Source organism: Lepidochelys kempii, chromosome 1 (genome assembly GCF_965140265.1).
Source record: "Lepidochelys kempii isolate rLepKem1 chromosome 1, rLepKem1.hap2, whole genome shotgun sequence".
NCBI lineage: Eukaryota > Metazoa > Chordata > Testudines > Cheloniidae > Lepidochelys > Lepidochelys kempii.
In genome coordinates, this window is record NC_133256.1 from 290249546 (window position 1) to 290270662 (window position 21117).

Here is a 21117-nt window from a genome sequence, read left to right on the forward strand (position 1 = left end):
TGGAAAGTTGGCACAGTACACTGGAAATTGGCTAAAGGGCAGGAAACAAAAGGTAGCAGTAAAAAGCTAAAAGGAGGTTAATTGGTGAGTGCTGCAGGGAACAGTGTTGGGACCAGTTTTTCATTATTTACATATAAATTACTTGGAAGATAGTATAGAAAGAGATTTCCATGTGTGCCACTGAAACTGCTTTGGATAACTGTGCACGTATAAGGAACAATACAATTAAGAAAAGATTTAAATTACTGAAGTAGCCATGCTGATAGTAAATGCAGCTGAAGCTGAATGTAGAGTGTTGTCCGTCTTGGCTTGAATTCCATTGGGCCAGGCTGGTTCAGGACCATCTCAGGTGGCTGCAGGCTACATGTTAGTTTGCTATGAGTTGTTTTCAAGCAAGAGTTGGCTGGCTCGCTTAAGAACACGAATGGGATACCAGATCAGCTGTGGCTCTTTCACAAGCCAAGTATGGCCTTTTGAAGGTGGTGCATAAGAACGGCTATACTGGATTAGACCAAAGGTCCATCTAGCCTAGTATCCTATCTTCCAACAGTGGCCAATGCCAGGTGCCCCAGAGGGAATGAACAGAACAGGTCATCATCACGTGATCCATCCCCTGTCGCCCATTCCCAGCATCTGGCAAACAGAGGCTAGGGACAGTATCCCTGCCCATCCTGGCTAATAGCCATTGATGGACCTATTCTCCATGAATTTATCTAGTTCATTTTTGAACCCTGTTATAGTCTTGGCCTTCACAACATCCTCAGGCAAAGAGTTCCACAGGCTGACGATGTGCTGTCTGAAGAAATGCTTCCTTTTGTTTGTTTTAAATCTGCTGCCTATTAATTTCATTTGGTGACCCTGAGTTCTTGTGTTATGAGAATGAATAAATAACACTTCCTTATTTGCTTTCTCCACACCAGTCATGATTTTATAGACTTCTCTCATAGTCGTCTCTTTTCCAAGCTGAAAAGTCCCAGTCTTATTAATCTCTCCTCAAATGGAAGCTGTTCCATGCCTCTAATAATTTCTGTTGCCCTCTTCTGAACCTTCTCCAATTCCAGTATATCTTTTTTGAGACCACATCTGCATGCAGTCTTCATGATGTGGGTGTACCATGGATTTATAAAGAGGCAATATGATATTTTCTGTCTTATTATCTATCCCTTTCTTAATGATTCCCAATGTTTTGTTAGCTTTTTTGACTGCTGCTGCACGCTGAGTGGATGTTTTCTGAGTACTATCCACAATAACTCCAAGATCTTTTTCTTGAATGGTAACAGCTAATTTAGATCCCATCATTTTATATGTATAATTGGGATTATGTATGTATGGTAGATCCTGTTGAGATGTAACCACAAACCCGACCCATCCTTTGTATCACCGATCCAGGATTTGGCACTGGAGTATTTCCTCAGCACACATTAAGAGCTTTGCTGAATAACAGAATGCACAATCCATATCCAGACAGAGTGCATAACTGAGCTGTAGCACAGAGCATCCACGGCTAAACCTTAGCAGAGGTCTGAAGACCCCAGTCATTGTGTAATTCATCGAACCTGCCCTCTCCTTGCTGGCTGGCTGTGCAGAAGTGACCGTGCTGCTTTGTTGCTGGCTTTAAACATTCCTACTTTTGGATATGAAGTTGCAGAATGGGCTAATTAAGACAGAGCATGAGGTAGATCCCAAATTGTCCATCCTTCCTGATGACATTGGAGGTGGACGGAGGGTTTCCTAAATGCATAGAGGGAGCAGGGAGAGTAAAGGAAGTGAGAGGGAGTGGAAGCCATACAGAGAGTCCGCTTGCATTGGGAAAATGGCTTTTGCCCAGGTTGCCTGGTGGTCTGGCCAGCCACCCATGTCTGTGTGAGCTGGAGAGTTCTGTATCCATTTGAAGCGCACGCAAGTTTGAGTGATTTGTGTCACAGCCATAACATCATTTAAATCTCATATCTGCTGAATTGCCTGAATTATTATTGAGGAAGGGCAGCAAGCAGGGGGTAGCTCAGGGCTTTGGGGAAAATGGCTGGTGAGATGGAGTTGATAAATAGCTCTCGGCCACATAAAATGTATATCGTGTCATACATGTGCCACATGAGAATGCTAGTGTCATGTTACTCCTCTGTAAAATTGCAAATAACTAATACAAGAAGATAGTATTAAAAATGAGAACTGGAACAGCTCCGCTAAGTGGGAATGCATCTGGGCAAGACAGCCTGCCTCTGAAATACTGTGATTCTCTGAACAGCTCTAAATTAACTCATGTCTATTAGTGCTTGCTAGCCACCTGTAGATGTATTTTAGAAAACTGAAGGAAAAACAATAAATATTGTGGCCACCCTTAAATACTTTACTTGTCAACCAGGTGACATCACCGGGACATGGCCTCTGCTTGGTATACGAAATAATATGAATATTGTAATATCCTACCTATCTACAAAGGTTTGGAAAGTTTATAAAGCTGGCTACTTTATGACAGTGAGTAGACAATTAGATGTGATAATCATTCTTTGGGGGAGAGAGCCACATCTGACAACTAACCCAACCTCCTTCCATAACTTCACATTATTTTCATTGAACTGCATACCAGTCAAATAGCTGGTTCTTTGTTCACACCATTGCCCATACCCCTTAACTACTGTGCATCATTAGGTGTCTGTCAGTATCCATCTCCTTGCTCTTCATCTCTTCAGGTTTGAACATGTCAAGCTTAGTCTTTCCTCATAAAAAATAGCCGCTAGTTCCTAAATTAGCTATATTATCTTTGCCTGAGTTTTCCCCAAAACCTGAATGTTCTTGTATCAAAATAGTCTCTCTTCTCAGTAATGTACACTAGAGTCTGCGGAAATATATATCTTGGGCCCTTCATCTGCTGCATCAGCTATAGTTTTGACAGGATTCTATTGCCTTGAAGCAGCAGCCATAGGCTCCAATCTTGCTCCATAGACATCAGTGGGAGATCTGCTATGGACTTCAGTACGAGCAAGGTCTGGCCCATAACATTTTTCCCCAGTGGTAGCAGGAGAGGATCTGTTACTTTAATTTTAACTTTCTTTATCTAGGTGAGGGAGATGGGGCAGAGATGGATTTTAGAAAAGTCTTCTGATTTACATGTGTTTTGTTCTGAGTGATTCACTGCTAAGTGGATAATTAACATTTAAGTATCTTACTGTCTGTGTAAAAGTAGCTGACATCCAAGAGATCTGACTTCCAAATGTTTTTTTTGTGATGACCATCATCTCGGCCAATACACTGGCAGTTGAGCTGGTGACTTCAACAAACAAAGGCATGAGCTGCTACACTTTGCACTAAAGAGCCAAGGTTCTATAATGTCGGGGGCTGCAAACACTAGGAGGGTGGTGAAGCACTGGAATGGGTTACCTAGGAAGGTGGTGGAATCTCCTTCCTTAGAGGTTTTTAAGGCTCGGGTTGACAAAGCCCGGGCTGGGATGATTTAGTTGGGGATTGGTCCTGATTTGAGCAGGGGATTGGACTAGATGACCTCCTGAGGTCTCTTCCAACCCTAATATTCTATGAAACACTCGTATCCTCTGTGAATTGGCACAGAGGTGTACCTGTAACACACAGTCTCCATAGACTATATTTGCTGCTGTGGAGTTGTATTTCTGATAGATTTGAATCAGGAGGTAAAGACAGTGGGGAGTGTTCTAGGTTGACTTTTTTTTTTTTTGGCTCATCTCAAAAGTCCTCACTCAGATAGACCTTAAATAATAAAGCAATCGATACATTTTACAAATGACCCTCTCTCTCTTTAGAGCAAAAGGGAAAAAACTGTGAGGATTAGCACTGAGATGGACATGATTGTTTCTCCTGTCCTGGTTGCGATCCCATAAAAATCATAATTACATTGAAAGGTCCAAGCATTTTATGTGTGTTTCCTGCTCCTTGGCTCCTAATGAGAGAATGTGCCAAGAGAGAATGAAATCACTCCCCATCTTCTAGCTGTGCCAAGTACATGTCCGAACAAATTTGTGGAGCACTGATGCTGCTCTTGAAGCACAAGGATAAAACAGCATGTGTGACCAGGTGCACTGTTCCCAAATTCTAATACAGATCATCATTTCTTCTTGTTTACGTTCCAAGGTTGTCACACGTCTTTCAAATTACTGGTGGGGTAATTAAAGTGCTCTGTGAGTGGTTCCCAAGGATTCCAAGTTTTAGTTTGGGGAATTAAAGGAGCTGGCGGTTTGACAGTTGGAATGCATGGCAGGCTGGGAGAAGACTTACATCCAACAAAAGACTCATTTGAAAAATTTGCAATGACTCAGTTAACCCCCTGATTTCATTATTTAGACAGCTCAGTCAAGCAGGGGGTTACGGGAGGCCATTTTAAACATAGGATGTCAGATTGTTCAGCATCAGGGGCCAGTCTGAGAAGTCAGTTCAGTTCTTAGCTATATGACTTCAGCCTTAAGTAACAAGACCAATGGGCATTTTAGGGAATTAACCTAGTATGGAAGAACCTTTTCCATTAATATTTTATGTGGTTCCTTAAATTGGCCCCAGTCCAACAAATCACTTAAGAATATGATCCATTCACTTCAGTGGAGCCACTCACATGCTTAAAGTTAAGCATATTCTTAAGTTCTTTGCTGGATCATGGCTATAGAAAAGACTTTAGGTAGCAAATCCTTATACAATGCACTGAGCACTTCAGAACATGTGCAATTTATTGGGCATAGTTAATGGTTTCTGGGCAAATAGTGAAAACAGTTATTAAAAATTCATCAAGTAAATTATTAAATTCTTATTTGACAAGCTATCCCAATGATGGAGAATAGCCAAAATGCACAGCATGGCCACAAGAGGAGAAGGGAGAGGAATAGGTTTGATTGCTTTGATCACCGCTGTCAGCACTACATAAATGCATTAGGACCCTGATTCAAGAACAGTCAAGTCTGTTCCTATTCAGGTCAACACTTAAGCACCTGATTAAGTGCCATCCAGCAGTAGGGTATGCTATTTTGAATTAGGGCCTAAGAGAGATTGCCAGCTCCATGAAGAAGTTGCCCTACTGAGTGCTGGGGAGAGCAAAAGTGCGACGTGGGGGTATTTGAGCTCCCTTGCCTAAGTGGCTAACTCAAGATCATCAGCAGCAGATTTTCACAAGAATTGGAATATTTCCTCCTTCATCCGAGTCAATGTCTCTTGTTTTGTGGTTATAGGTGAGAGTCTACAATCTTCTGCAGTATGAGCACGGACCAGAGGATGTGCTGATCTTAGCTACCGATGGACTCTGGGATGTATTATTAAATGAAGAAGTGGCAGAAGCTGTCACAAACTTCCTACCAAACTGTGACCCTGATGATCCCCACAGGTTTGTGCTCTTACCTGGCCGTTCAGAGTTCCTCTGCCACAGCAAGCGTGGGGTTTGTAACTCATTTGTTTCCAGAGAGTAGCCCGAAGTGAATGAGCTTCTCTTCTAAGTTCTTCTGTGTCTTTATGGCTAGGTTTGCAGCTTGGAGACTCTCAAAGGGGGACTTATCAAATATGGATTAAAAACCTGCTGACTGTATGGGGATAGGCAGGGGATTACAGTATCTGGGCATAGGTTCTATTTTTCCCACCACACTAAAGCTGTGTGGAGACCTCTGCTCCTTCTAGAGAGGGACATGGCATATTTGTTTGTCTGGCTGATCGTTTCCTTCTGGGAAGCCATTTCCCACTTAAGAATAACTTTCTCTTTCCCCTGAGGAAGTTAGCAGCTGCAGTGCCTCAGCACCAACCCAGATGACAAGAGGCTTTGTTGCTAGGGAGTGCTGGGAGGAAAGGTAGTTGGCCCACCTTCCGCTACCGGTTCCGAGCATCTTTTCCTCAGTGCAGTCACCTGGTGCAGGAGCCTTGAGGCTACGTATGGGTTTTGAATGTGGGCTCCCGTAACGTTGCTCATTGTGCATTCACTGTACTAGTCATGTTATGTTCTTAAAACCAGTCATGTGGCCAGAGTGCCAACGGCTGGATAAGTTGAGTGAGAACAAGAGATGAAAAGTTTGATTGCAACCCATTTCATCAATTATATTCGCTATTTTCCTGGCTTTATCGCCTCTTCTTGGTCAACATTGCTCTTCCCAGCATCCTATTATCTAGCAATACAAACGTTCCTGAAGAGTTAAGTTCCCGAAGTCAAGTTCTCCCTTGAGTGAGTGGGTCAGTCTGTTTTATTGTGAATATCAGCGTGAAAGGGGGCCTCATTGTTGCTTCCCAAATTCAGGCCCCTTGATTTCTGTGCCCAGCCACCCTTCTCTCCTGCGCCATCCCCTCTCCTGGGTTGCATTTTTCCTTTTATGAAAACTCCCACTCGAATACAGCAGAGAAAGGAGTTTTTTAAACATTTTTCACCCGTTTCCCTTGTGTCAACTGGGAGGGCAACCCAGTGTCAGACACAAAATCTGGGATATTTCGGCACGCAAATGAAAATGTGTGGAAAAATGCATAGCGCTCTAGTTACATTAGTATATCGATGGCAGTTGGTGTGGGAAAGAGGAAAGCAAGTCTGAAAATGCTTCATGTGTTTGTTTCTGAACCATCATCTTTTCAGGCTTCGCCCTGTACTACCACACAAAGGAAAACGGGGAAGATAACCGTGGGCAAAGGCACTCTGACAGCCACTTGGGTTTTTAAGTGACAGCCATTCTAGAGAAAATTGCAAACAGTATTTTCTTATACTGACACTTACAAACATGGAATGTAAAATAGCATTTCACTGCAAGTGCTGGATTGTCAGGTGAATGGATGATTAGCGTGAAGCTGCAGCTGTGACATTCTGACCTTCACAATCTCCTCTCTCCGAGAGATGTGGTAGAAATGAGAGAGCCTGGGCTGCTTGACTTCCCTACGGCTTATTAGTCCCTCTGCAAAGATAGATAGATGAATAAATACTAGGTTTTGCAGGAAAGGCCAGGGCTACGGCATCATACAGCCTGCCCAAGAGGAGAAGCAGCAGCATATGCTGTACAGCCAACACAAAATGGTGCTTTCATTTAAAAAAAAAACAAACAAAAAACCAAAGTCTAGGGATGTGCCAGCAGGATTGGGAAAATCCATCCCCCTTTCTCCTGCCCTGTTCCCAAAGAGGTAAATACCAGCCAAACCAAGTGCTAAAAGGCTCCCCGAATACTGTAGTGACCATTTGTCTCTTCTATAAATAAGTTTTTTCAGGGGTTGCTTCCTGAATCTCTGAACCTCCCCACCTCTCTGGGACTTCATTCACCCAGCTCTTGCTTCCTCTCTCCCTGCACCACACCTGCCACACCCACCCATCCCAAAAAAGGGAGAGTCTCACAAGAACTGTCCACAAAACCTGGTACTGTCCTTCTTATCATGGTTGCTTCTTGCTCACTGCTAGTACGTGCACATGGTACTACTGAGTGCTGACTCCAACTTGCCACCGCAATGGGATGCAACAGCTGGTCATGTGGACATCCAACACACCAACATGGGTTGGGAGGAAGAGAGGCTGGGTGGGTGAATAGTGCCTAGGAACAGGGCCTAAAAAATAGGCACTGACTACATAAGAATATGCACACTGAATGTTAAACTGAGGGCCATACATGGGGTTGGGAAGGAATTTTCCCCCGTGTCAGATTGGCAGTGACTTTGCGGGGATGTGCATTGGCTTCTTCTGCAGCATGGGGCATGGGTCACTTGCCAGGATCATCTGGGTATATCTCACTAAATCAACTCCCTGCCACTGCAGGGGCCTCGACCACTGGTGCACCTCAGTTAGAAATAGGGGTTGTCAGCAAAGCTTAAAGTGAGCAGGGTGACTCAGCCAGTCAAAAAGCATAGAGAACCCTAGGGAAAGTCTCCTGGCTGGTGAGAACATACTGATCATCTGAGTCTGAAGTAGTGCTCCATGGTGGACAGACAGAGAGCAGTGTTGACCATCCCCCGTCCTAGAGAATTTTCCTGTAAGTTTTCTCCTCTTTTCAGGACATGATTCTATTTGCAACAGTGCAGGAATATGCCCGAGGGGGATGGAGAGCTGGGTTTTGTGTGGCATTCAGCTTAGAAACAAGTTGTTTGATTGTTGATTTCCCGGTTTTGGCATGGCTGCCATCTGTATTTAAACAAGCTTTCCCAAAACCTTTGTTACAAACTAATGAAATCCTGTCATCAGTTAGTAGCAGACCCGGAACTTCTCTAAGCTCCGGTGAGGGAAGTAATGGAAAAAGGAGGAGGAATCAGTTAGGAACAGAGGGATCCTTAGAGTGTTAGGCGATGGCTGAGGAAGAATGGACAGGGGTGGGGTCAGAAAATACCTAACGGAGCTTTGAGGTGCCTCATCTGTTTGATAATGTGGGGGAGGGAGTTGCTAAACAATATATTTAAAGCTTTATCCAGGGAATCTCAGTTTAGCTGACATCACCCAGTTAACACTTAAGGCCAATTTTTCAATATCCGAGTTGACATCAGCAGCGCTATCCAAGGACATACACGTACCCGGAATCATGAATAGCCTATTGTCAATTAACAATGGAAAGGAAGCATGGTCCTGAGGGTGTCACTGGACTGAGATCGGATTTAATTCCTGGCTCTGCCACAGACTCCCTGTGTGAACTTGGGCAGGTCACTTCATTTCTCTGATGCCTCTGTTCCCCATATGTGAAATGGGGGTGATAATACTCCCTTCCTCCCACTCTGCCTGCCTTATCTATTCAGATTTTAATAGATTCTGTACAGAGACCTGCTACATGAGTGTACAGCAGCTAGAACAATAGGGTCTTGATCTCTGTGGGGTCTGCTGCCATAATACAAATAATGATGCCCACCTATTCAGCAGCTAACCATTTACAGTAGGTCTAATCTTTCAATCATTCAGAAGTTGATAACTTCATTTTTATTACCGTAGTGCCTAGGGGCACTACTCATAGATCTGCACCCCATTGTGGTAGGTGCTGTACAAAATCAGGAAAAAAAAGGTGACAGTCCCTGCCTCAAGGGGTTTACGCTCTAAATATAAGACAAGATACACCAGCTGATGGATATAGACAGTTGGGGGAGTACAAGTAAACCATGGAAACAGTATTGGTCTGCATGGTAGGCACTGGTCTGTGCATGCCAGCAGCCTAATCATTGTGATGTTTTTTATAGGTATCATGGCAAGGGAGAGTTTTGAGGTGGGATACGAAGGCAGATAATGAGGCAGCTTTGCCACACATTTCTTGCACTAAGAATGAAGATTCTTTGTTAAATGTCACCAATGAGTTAGCTGAACTAATTAGTAGAGGTCATTATACAGTATACAAAAGATTAGGGATCCTAAGAGGAAAAGCAGATTTTCTGGGTCTCATTCTGATCCATCTAACGTTGGTTTAACTCCATTAAATTTAGTGAGGTTACTCCTGATTTACCCCAGTGTAAGTCATACCAGAATCAGGCCCTTCTTTACTTAAGTCTCAGAACAAACACATTTATTAGTGTTTGACCTGGTGTTCTATGAATGGACATCTGAACTGAATGTTAATTTGTTCTTTTAAGTAATTTTGTGCCAGATCATTTAGGGACTTATAAATAATAGTGGCAAGGCATTTTTCATGCCAGCTAGCAAGAGGTAATTAGAACAGCCTTTCATATGGCTTACAATGATATTTATGAAAATTACCTTGCAGAATTGCTCTTGCTGCTTGGTTATAAAGAATATTTAAAGGGTTTAAAGTACTTTGTGAAAGATTTTACCTAATTTACCTCACAGTATTCCAAATGAAGTATAGCTAATGGATTCATGATTGTATAGCAATCCTGACTATGAAACAGTGTCCCATTCTTCCGAGTAGTCAGTTAAGGAGAGATCTTAGGTATTTATCACTTTGCAAATATGTTTAAAATAATGTTGTCCAGCAAAATTCCACGTTATTTGAGAAGTTTAGTAACCCAGTCTATGGTAAATTCATCAACTTGAATTTTTAAATGACTGGGAATGTGGAAATGAGCCATGGAAGAAATTGCATGGGTCCTGTGGTACTTTCCACGTTGTGGTCATAATAAGAACCTACATGTTGGGTGAGATCAGTGGTCCATCTAGCCCAGTTTCCAACAGTAACCAATAGTAGAAGCTTTCGAGGAAGATGCAAGAACCACTAGAGTAGGCCGTTATGGAATCATCTATCCACAGGAATGGTTTCTTACTAACACCCATTAATTAGAGGTTGGCTTATGCTCTGACACATGACGGTTTATATCCCTTGCAAAACTTTTGGGGCTTTTGTTAATTTGTTAATTCTTAGTTTTGGAACTCTAGATGTCTCTCTGTTATTATATAAATGCATAATTCTGTGTTGAATGCTAAAGATGGGCCCAAACTGCAAAATACCTATATGCACTCTTCCTAAAATGAAACAGTTTTCAGATTCACCTTCTAGTTCATCCCATTACAAAAATGGAACCTATTGTGAATTTCAGATCCAAGCTTTCCCGTGTTTCAGGCATAGTCTGATATGAGGTTTTGGTTCTATCTCCTCTTTAAAAACTATGGCAGTGCAATCATATGAAAGTGAGGTTGATTCATGAGATAAATTGAAGAAGTTTACATTATCATGTGGTACCTGCCACATTGTGTGTCTTCATCCTGATCCCACTGGGCTCTAACAGAGGTCACCTCCTATATCCTGTCCTCCGACTTGCCATGCAAGTGAAATTACGCAACTGTTACTAATTTTAAACACAGTGAAGTGATGATGGGAAAGCCATTATGTGGCAAAAGGGAAAGAAAAAAGAAACAACAGAGGACAAAGTGAGACATAAGACTACGCTTCAGGATTATTATATGTTAGAGCTGATGCTCTGCGTCTCCCCAAAACAGATGACGTGATCCCTGCCCCAAGGAGCTTATGCACTGAGACGTGAAGTAACAAGACAGTAGGGAGGGTTGATCACTTTGTGATTTCCCAGTGAGGGCTAACCTGTGGCATGATGGAGTAAGAAAGGTGGGGGGGGGGGTTAATATTTACACAAAATGGACATCTTAGCTGGCTAATTTCTTGTAGGTGGTGTGGCAGAAATGGGCCTTAAAGGGGAATATGAATGATGAGTGGAAGGTGGCCTTGTAGATCAACTCAGCCAGTGTAGTCCATGCATAGGGAATGGTGGAAAAGCGTGAATGAAGAAGACAATGAAGGAGCATCAGTATCATACTGTTTCCTCATATGAGGCTGATACAGCTTAGGCATTGCAGCTGTGCTCCCTGATCGCCACTTCAAAAATCATTCCTTCTCACCTTTCCTCCTATCCTTCCCCATGTCCTGTCCCCTCTCTCAGGCTGTGGGGATAGGTAGGAGGTTCTGGGGAGTCATGCTACCTCCTTTGTGCTTGGGAGGCTGGCCAAGCAGGCCACACAATTTGCCAAAGTGTATTTCCCCCACTGCAGCCATTTCTCTGCAGTACTCCGCTGATCAATACTGAAAGCTTCAGCAGGAGGAAAAAAATACTCTCAGATCACAAAAGTTGCATTCTGGTGCGGCTCGTCATTGGGAAGAAGTACTTTAAGACTACTTCTCTAATGCTGTCTTGACAGTTGAATCCCAAGTTCACAGCATTAGTGGATAAAGCATTCGATAATGGACTGCTGCTGCTATTCATCTCCAAGTGCCAAAATCTCACCCCATCTCCTCTGGTGCCCCGCTGAACAGCAGGGCTCTAATTCAATTCTGTATTGGAGGAGGAATATGTTCCCTTTCTACTGTCTTTACCTACTCTGTTTTCTTAGCTTCAACATCCTCGTTTTCTTGTGTATTTCATATTCTCTGTATGAGAATCTCTGGTTTATTGAAGGCTTTTGTAATCTTGTCATTTCAGAACACCATTTTAAACAGGAAAGCCCTTCAGCTTTTATACAGGAGCTTAAAAGCAATACTGACTCCTTTGTGTTCTTGAATTGTGGGAAGCCTTTGTAAATTAGGAACAGGTGAAAGACAAAGTTTCCCTTTCACTGGCTTGCTGCCGTTTTCTTCTCCTAAATTCTGGCAAAAATTGAGAAATCCTTGAAAATATGCTCTTAGCTACAACTCTCGTTGAATGTTTTTATTCACTGCATGTCTGATACAAGCTCTGGGTGTGCCATGTGCAATTTAGTTGTTCTTTAGCCTCGCATAGGATGTTGCTATATGGAAGCTGAGGCGTATGAATGGCTATTTCTTTCGAAAATGAAATTTCATTTTGTATTAGGGCAATGGGGTCAGTGCTTCTTATCTCCTCTCCCTGTTCTTCAGGGTCTTTGCTATTGAACAGACCTTGGCAACTGCAGCATGTGTGTGTGTCTGAGAGAGAGTTTGTGACGATTTCATTGCCTCTTGACTTGTGTAAAATGACCCCTAGGCCCTTTTCTTATCACAGAGAGGAAATCTCTTGTTAAAACTAGTGAGGCCTAGAAAATCTTACCAGTTTCTCACTGCATCACCAAAGCACACAGTTCTCTGCTTTTAATCCGTTATTTGCATTTGACATTGACCCTTCCTTTACATTCCAATTTTCAATCCCCGTTTACTGTGCAGTGAAGTTCATATTGTATTGTAAAAATCCCTTCCAACTGCTGAGTCGTCGTGTAGTGTGTCTTAAGATTTCCTGGATGGCTGAGACACCAAAAAGTGTAAAAATGAAAAACAGTAATAATGACCACAATCATACTGTTTCTTGAGTATTCATTCTTCACCAGTTACATACAATCTTTTCTGATTCAAGCTTTGTGCCATTAAATAATGCATTCTCAGCTTATTCTAACCTCAAATCCTGGAGCAACCATCTCTTGTGTAATGAGCACCCTGCCATTTATGATCATTTGAGGTGTCTGCTCTTTTTCCTTAGAAGAGTTCTGGTACAGGTCACTTCCCCAAAAGGTTTCCCTGGAGTGCTGCCCTTAGAACTGGTTTGGGGCCTGGTCCCTTGTACTTTGGGTTGTTCTAGGAAGGGATCCCTCACAGTTGGTGGGGCAACCTACCTGACATCTATGGGGTTTGCCGTGATGCCAGAGTCTTTGGTTCCTATTGCCTGTATATTTTGGCCAGTGTTTGGCGCTGATTTTATTATACAGCCCTTGGATACCTTCCCATCCCCAAAACACGCACACTCATCCTGCTCCTCCTTTCCAGGCAGAAGCAGCCAGGCATTGGGGAAACGGGGATGACAGCTAATGTAACTAGGGTTATGTGGGATATTCTTCATGGTAAATATTGCATTGGGAACAGAGGTACAGTTGAGCAAGGACTCATGCTGTAAAAATAACACTACTAAGTAGCTGATCTTTCAGACTGAGGGCTAAGTATCTGAGAAGTTGTAACTGAGCTGCTTTCTCTTGAAAATGGAAGTGTCCTGCACTGTTGCTCCTGTGCCATTGTGATCAGTTATGTCATAATCCTCAGGAAGGTAGAATCAGTCCTGTCGAAATCACAAGTTAGCCATTCAGGGATTTGTTGTTGTGATCATTCCTCTAAGTGTCCTGCAAATATATTTTAGTGTAATGCAAAACTGCAGGCCTTCGTGGCTGAGCATATCATCATTGAACTGACAGCATTTCAGTTACGTGCAGTGTTGTTGTAGCCATGTCGGTCCCAGGATATTATAGAGGCAAGGAAGGTGAGGTAATATCTTTTATTGGACCAACTTCTGTTGAAGAGAGAGAGACGAGCTACACAGAGCTCTTCCTGCTTTGGGATCTGAAGAAGAGCTCTTTGTGGCTCAAAAGCTTGTCTCTCTCTCCAACAAAGTTGGTCCAATAAAAGATATTACCTCACCCACAGTGTCTCTCTAACATTTCAGTTATACATATTGGCCCTGACTGAGTTCTGCTAAAGAATCATGCAGAACAAGAGCTGGGCAGGGTGCAAAGTTGGCTATGTGCCACCTTTGTGCTTCTGGGTATGCTACTATTTAACATTCTTTAAAAAGGTGTTTGACACTTACAGTCAAGGTTTTCAAAAGGGGTTTAGTGATTTTTTGGGGTGCTCCATATAAGATCCGTCACAGAGGCCTAATTTTCCGAGGGATGTTCAGCACTTTCTGCAAATCGGGCAACCTTAAGGTGTCTCGACTTGGGCACCCAAAATCACTAGTCACTTGTGAAATACTTGACCTAATGCCTTAAAATTTGTAAAAAGCTTAGAGATCCTCGGGTGCTAAATAATTTTTACTAGTAGTCAACACTTGTTTTTTGATTGCTGATGAATGACATCTGACAGCTTGTCTTTGTATCTCACAAATGTAAATCTCATCAACTGTGAAAACACATTCTTCATAATACTACCAGCTGTGATCTCTGCATGCTCAATTTCTGCAATGTAACCGTGTTCCTCCTCCTCCACAGATACACGTTAGCAGCTCAGGACCTGGTGATGCGAGCCAGGGGAGTGCTGAAGGACAGGGGCTGGAGAATATCCAACGATAGACTGGGCTCAGGAGATGACATTTCTGTCTATGTCATTCCTTTAATACATGGAAACAACTTGTCATGAAAGTAGCACCGACAATGATAATGGGAGGGTGGTCTTTTTAGGAAGAGCCTTTGAAAAGACATGATGTTCAGATCTGACAAGGACAGTTCTGATTGATGTAATTTAATCTAAACTCATGCTGGAAGGTGATATTTCTGCCCAAAAGGTAGGGCTCTGCACATATACTGTACACGATTAAAGGTATCTCTTAAGGTTACAGCTTCCCTATATTAATGGGTTTTGGTGCTTAACAGGAATAGAACTTAAATGCTGCTAATATATTATGGATTGGTGGTCCCTGTATTGTCCCTCCAGGTGAGGACCCCATTGTGACCTGAAACAGGACTTAATCTTTTTCAGTTTACCATGTGGCTTGGAACAGCCATTTTCAGTTGTGAAAGTAGAAATGGGGATTGAAAGCCAGTGACTGATGATTGAAGTCATGGCTTTGGGATGGATCATTTAAAAAAAAAAAAAAAAAAAGTTAAAACTTGATCTGACACTTGATGTAATTACACTTGCGAGTAACTGTCATTCTTTTTCCATGAAGAACTTCCAAAAATTGTACATATATGATTGAATTCTCATTTTTCCCACTTGAACCCCCTTCAGAACACTCTAGAGACTTTACAGCTCCTTATTTCGCATGCTTTGGTGGCAAAACCAAGACTGTCCTTGTGACTTGATCTAAGTCACCACAGCCAAGCCATCTGCAAAAATTGCCTCGGCGAGTAGGGCGCATTGTGTTGATACAAGAATAAATCTTGCAACAGGAATTGTTTGTCAAGATTTCCTTTGCTGTGTAACCATGATGCACCAGATCTTACTTGATGCAGAGTTCCTCTGGAAGCCAAGGTTTCTTTGGGTAGGGCTACCCTGCAGCTCAGGTAGACTGACTCAAGCCCCTAGTGCGCTAAAAATAGCAGGATAGACATCTCAGCTTAGGCTGGAGCTTGGGCTTTCAAGTCTAAGAGGTTCATGGGCTTGAGAGGCTGAGCTCCAGCCCGAGCCACAATGTCCCTATTGCTATTTTTAGCCCTCTAGCTCAAGTCCATCTGCCCAGGCTGGGAGGCTTGCTCCCACCTGGAGAGTAGACTACCTTTTGGGACCTGGGATTTTAATTTTTTGGCTGGTTCTGTCTGCTTTATCATGCACCCTATTGAAAAGATCACTGGACGTACAGCTTAGCGATCAATGTTTCAGTAAATGTATTTTGTCTTCTGAGTTTGGGTTTAATTGGGTGTCTATGGTAAATGTTATTGTTCTAGTTATTAACCCGGAAACACAGATAGCAACCTTACTGAAAATCCCTTCACTTCGGTCTCCCTTATTATTCACCATAAAAGCCCTCTGCCCTGCCCCCATCACCAGGGTCCCATGCTCAGAAGGTGGCAACTCACTCATAACTCTGCACCTTTTGGTACCAGGGTAGAGGATTAACGTGTTAGTGGAAATCCTTGGCTTGCTTGGTCTCCTCTACCAGTTGTACTCGATCGATATTAAGAAAAATCTCTCTAAATAAGATACCAGTAGAAGCAACAGTGCAACAGGAAACCATTCAGGCAAAATGCAGTGTAGACATAGCCTGTGTAGAGTAGCGATTGGAGGTGTGATTTGCAGCTCATGTAGGCATACCCGCACTAGCCTTAATCTGGCTAAAAACAGCAGTGAGCTTCAGCATGGGCTAGCAATGCCAGGGTGTACCCAGAGGTCCCAGGGAACTTGGACAACCTGTGCTGACACCCACACGGCTGCATCTTCACTGTTATTGGGACCTGGGCTAGCTAGCTGAAAGCTTGCGTGGTTATGGCTCCACAAACTGCGAAGCACAGCTCGGATTGCAGCGCAGACATAACTGTGGTTCCTGTCCTATAAACAGAGAACTCTCTTCAGTGCCACAGATTTCAATCCTTTTTTCAGAAGCTGCTAACATACAGAGGGGTCCTCATGTCTCGTGGGTCCCCTAACCGTGTACTGCTGGAGCTGCTGATCCCAGGTTGTAAATCAAATTGGCTAGCTAGGAGATACACAGTTGACATAATCCTAGCAGTATGGGAGAGAGAACTAGAAACCTCACAAATGGTAAGTTTGTCCCAAAGGAGGAAGTGCCAGTTTTAACAAGCAGATGCCATGTCCTTTGTATTCCCTGAGGTGGTCACATTTCCTTCTGAATAGGACAGGCCTGGAGCCTTCCAACTGAGTAATTTATTACGTGCTACGTACCGTGTGTTTTCAGTGCAGCTCAACAGGTGTTTAGTTCAATCCATGGCACTACAAATTCTGCTATGCCACCTCAATGTGCAAGTACAACAATCCCAGTGTACAAGACTTAAAAGCCCCTCCCTGTAAATAGTAAGCAGGAGTTCCACGCTGAAATGAGGCAGTGCTGAGTGGATAATTTGGCTCAAACATGCCCCAAGTGTATGATTGTAGCCTGCAAACTGTTCCATGGATTCAACAGTGCCTGGATGTGACAGCACTGCAGAAAACACAGCTGTTTCATAATCCAGAACCTGCATAAATCGGCAGCCTATCTACTTATATATTGCTGTGCTTTACCTTTTTGGCCCTTACCTCTTTTTCTTTGTGCAAACGGAAGAGATGCAGATTTGAAATCTGACTGAGTCTAGAACATTTTCCACATAATCTCTCATATGTTTTATAGTTCAAGCAAGAGCCTTTTCCTCATTCACCTATTTCTTCTTTCTTTGTTTGGCCTAGTAAACTTATCCATGTACTTTTTCATGGGTTTTATAGCTATGTGTAGCATTTGTAGTCCTCAGTGAGTCAGTTCACTTAAATCAGGAGGGAAACTAACTAGCGGTACTAACAGAAGGGAGCACTGGTACATCTCAAGATAATGCCCGTGGTACCCGCTGTGAGCCTGATTGATACAAATCCAATGCCAGTGTGTAATCCTTGATTTTAGTTAGAAACATGGTGTCCACAGCTGCCATCATTCAGAAGACAGGAAGAAGAAAGATCTTTTAATTGAAACTCATTCATCTGCAGTGCAATATGTGACTCCGCATTACAGCAAGAGTTAGAATATTACTTTCCTTAAACTGCAATGGAAAATATACCTTCCCATTTAACATTTTTAAAAGTAACCCTAAAAGTGTTTGGCACCAACAGTAAGGTGCATCAATCAAAAGTAGCAAAATGACTCTTAGCAAAATCTTCCCAGCATTGCTATTGCTTTGTGAACTGAGCTCAGTAGGTTTTCTTGTTTTTTCATTCAGACTTCCACCACAAATCACCTCATCCCTTTGCAGCTAGCATGTCTAGATCATGGTATGTTGGCTTCCACAGCACTTCCTGGAAAGGCCAAAATCACATCACTCAGAACACTGAGAAAGAAAACAGAGACTCTCAAATTCTGTGCAAACTGAATTGCAGTCAACTCCTTGTTTTAATGAGCTCTGAGGATGTTCTAGTTTAATAAAAAGCTTCCCAGTCAAACATAAGTTTACTGTAATTGTGCTGGTGTTTTTTGTTTTGCTTTTCATTCAAAACCTCTAAGAAATGCACATGCTTTCCTCACTAGAAATGTCCAATATTACATCTGCCCAATATTACTCCCTCTGATATCCTGGCTTTTACCTACACCTCAGAAGAATATTTGGGGGTGGGGGGAGAATTACAGAAAAGATATTCAAGTACATCTTGTTTTATCAGAGGCTCTTGCTTCCCTTTGTAGATTTCAACATATTATGGGTCACAGCAGCAAACATTTCTGAAGGCAAGGAGAAAGCTTTGAAAATTTTCTTCCCACCTATGACCACTGTTGCATGCATGCCATTTTCCAGCAAGAACATTTTGTGCCTTAAAGGCACTACTTCAGTAATAATGCACGTTCCATTAGGACAGCAAATCTCAGTCCCCACTCTTCCAATACACACATGCACCCATAGTGGATCAGCCCACAGACAAGCTCTCATTTTGGTAGGATATTTGACATGCAGGAATTGGACTGCCTAGGAATGATCAGCTATGATGATAATCCTGCTGTGCCGATCAATAATCCTGCTTCACAATGCTATACTATCCCCCTCCAATCAATCAGTACTATTTACAAAATCAGGAAGTCATCAAATCATAGACTAATAGAAATTATATATGGAAAATGACTAATAAACCATCTAGTCTATCTCTTCTGCAGATGTTGGATAACTCCCTAAAGCTGTTTTTCCAAGTGCTTTCTCCAGTCTTATTTTAAACATCCCAAGCAAAGTGACTTCCTCTATTCTCCTTTGAATACTATTCCGTACGCTAATACAGCTGCTTCTCAAACTTTCTCCTGCCTATGCGGCCAAAAATTTTTCTTGCTTAATTTAATGGAAAGCCCAGATATTTCATTTCTATCACGTTTCTTTAAGTAACCAATGGAGTTACGTTCGCTGAGTGAATACATAATCATACCACCTAAGAAAGCTCATTGTCAATAGCCCCTGCACCAGAAAAGAGAGAAATTTCCTAATAAAACAAATTTAAAAGCAACAAGGCTGACTGTGTAAAGCAAAAGTGGTTTTTAGGCCACGGGACTGACATGAAATTATTTACATGATCAAATGTGACTAAAGAGGTCTCTGAATTACTGTAGTAGCTATGCCCTGTCTCCATGCTGATTTGAAGCACAATACTTACAATGTCTGGACAGGTCTTGGCTTTGAACTGTACATGTACATAGACATGGTTTTAAAGGACACTACACAACCCAGCCAACTCTCTCACATTTGTTCTTGCCTTTTTTTGCATACATGACATCTTGGCTTGTATCTAACGTGAATTCCAGACTGTGGTATTGCTATTTCTTTCCATGGCATTCTAGATGTGTAAATAATTTTTTTTCTGTCTGGCTCTTAGATGTAGGTATCTTAATGTGGCTATTATATAGACAGTGACTGAACAAGACTGGAACTGTGCTGCTGTTTTCTACCTGTGGTGTACTTGAAGGAGGCTCCCTTGTCAACCTCCACCTTTTTGTTCTTCCATGGGTACTTTATTTTAGTACTTTTTTTTTTTGTTGTTTTAAATTCGGTAGCTACCCCATTCATCCTTCCGTCATTGGCCGAGTGAGCATATTTTGAGGAATGTTTGATTGTCTAAGCTTTGTATAGCCCAAACAAAGAAGAATCTGTTGGATGAAGATGTTTTGGACCAATGTACTTTTGCTTTGTGACTGTGAAATGTTACCTTTTTTGTAACCAGAAAACAAAAGTTGTTTAGTAAAGGGATATATTTTGTGGGGGGTTTTGAAACTTTTAAGTGCAATGAAAAAAAGGAGGATGGTTAAGAAATGTATGCGCAAAAGTTTTAAAATAAAAAATTAAATTATATATATAAAAACAGTTTATTTTGATTGTCATGGAGATTACTGTCCCAAATTCCTTTACTGTGAAGTTGATAATTGGCTAGTAATGACTATTTTTAACATGCTGCGTCTTACGAGAGATGGGATGATTCACTGCCAAATAGTCTCACATCTCAATGGAATTTAGGGAGCTCGTGTGAAGCAATGGCATGATCACTGGCTTCTATGAGAGACAATCTGATCTCTCAGCCTCAGTGGATCTCTAAGCTGTAGTCAGTGGCCCACAGCCTAACACAGTGGATGATCCTGCAAAGTGCTCAATCATCAACTCAATTTATGGTAAAAGTGAATATGAAAATTAGACGTGAAGTGACTTTTGAAAAGTGTGACATATTTCTCCGGGGGGACAACCTGGAACTGGGTACCGCTGAGCCCTCTCTCACCAGCCTGGGTTCCCTCACTCACTGTGATGCTGTGACAAGCTGCAATTCTCTCCAGGACTTGTATCTACACAGCCATACACAAACAGCGACACACCCAGCTGCAGTTACATGAATGCTTTCACTAGCCACTTATGAACCAAGAGAGGTTTCAGCCAGTTTCCTTCCAATTCCCCAGCCTAGGAACCCGCAACTATACTGTCTTGTCCTGGTCAAAAGCCTGACCAGTGTAAGTTTATTACCCAGTTCACCCCTTCCTCAGTGTGGAGAGGACAATGCACCAGCCTCTGTTCTTGAGCAGATGTCCCTTTTGCTCTTTAAACACCACGCTGTTTTAGGTGAAAAATATAAAAGATTTATTAACTACGAAAGATATAGATTTTAAGTGATTACAGTAATCAGTGTACAGATCAAAGTTAGTTACCTAGAAAATGAAACAAAATCACAATCTAATTTCCATAAACTAGACAGGATTTGAATTAAGCAGTCTCTGACCCTGATGGTACAAGCTGTTCTCAGATCATTCATACACAGGCTGGGATGCCTTCTTTCCCACCGGGGACCACCATCCCCAATTCAAAGTCTTTTCTTGCAGATGTGTTTCTAGGTGTTGTGTTGTAGGGGGAGTGAGGTCCAGTGATGATATCACTTTTATAGCTTCTTCCATGTGGAGGGAACTTCATTGTTCCAAGCAAAGTCCCCAGCACAGTTTGTGGAAAAGTTGGAGGCACAAGATGGAGTCCAGTATCATATGTCCTTGCATGCTTTGATGAGTCATAACAGTCATTACTGACATTCTGGCTGAAAGAAAAGGAGTACTTGTGGCACCTTAGAGACTAACAAATTTATTCCGATGAAGTGAGCTGTAGCTCACGAAAGCTTATGCTCAAATAGATTTGTTAGTCTCTAAGGTGCCACAAGTACT

At 42.3% G+C, this 21117-nt stretch overlaps 1 protein-coding gene across 3 annotated transcripts in view; it reads left to right on the top strand.

Moving 5' to 3' along the window:
* Positions 1-19787, top strand: part of PPM1H (protein phosphatase, Mg2+/Mn2+ dependent 1H) — a 226801-nt gene extending 207014 nt beyond the window's left edge. For all 3 annotated transcript variants that reach the window (XM_073327913.1, XM_073327914.1, XM_073327915.1), the window contains 2 exons: positions 5184-5335; positions 14312-19787. In XM_073327913.1, the coding sequence (XP_073184014.1) occupies positions 5184-5335; positions 14312-14459 (300 nt within the window). In that variant the 3' untranslated portion in view covers positions 14460-19787. The remainder of the gene's footprint in view (positions 1-5183; positions 5336-14311) is intronic.
* Positions 19788-21117: the final 1330 nt, after the last annotated feature.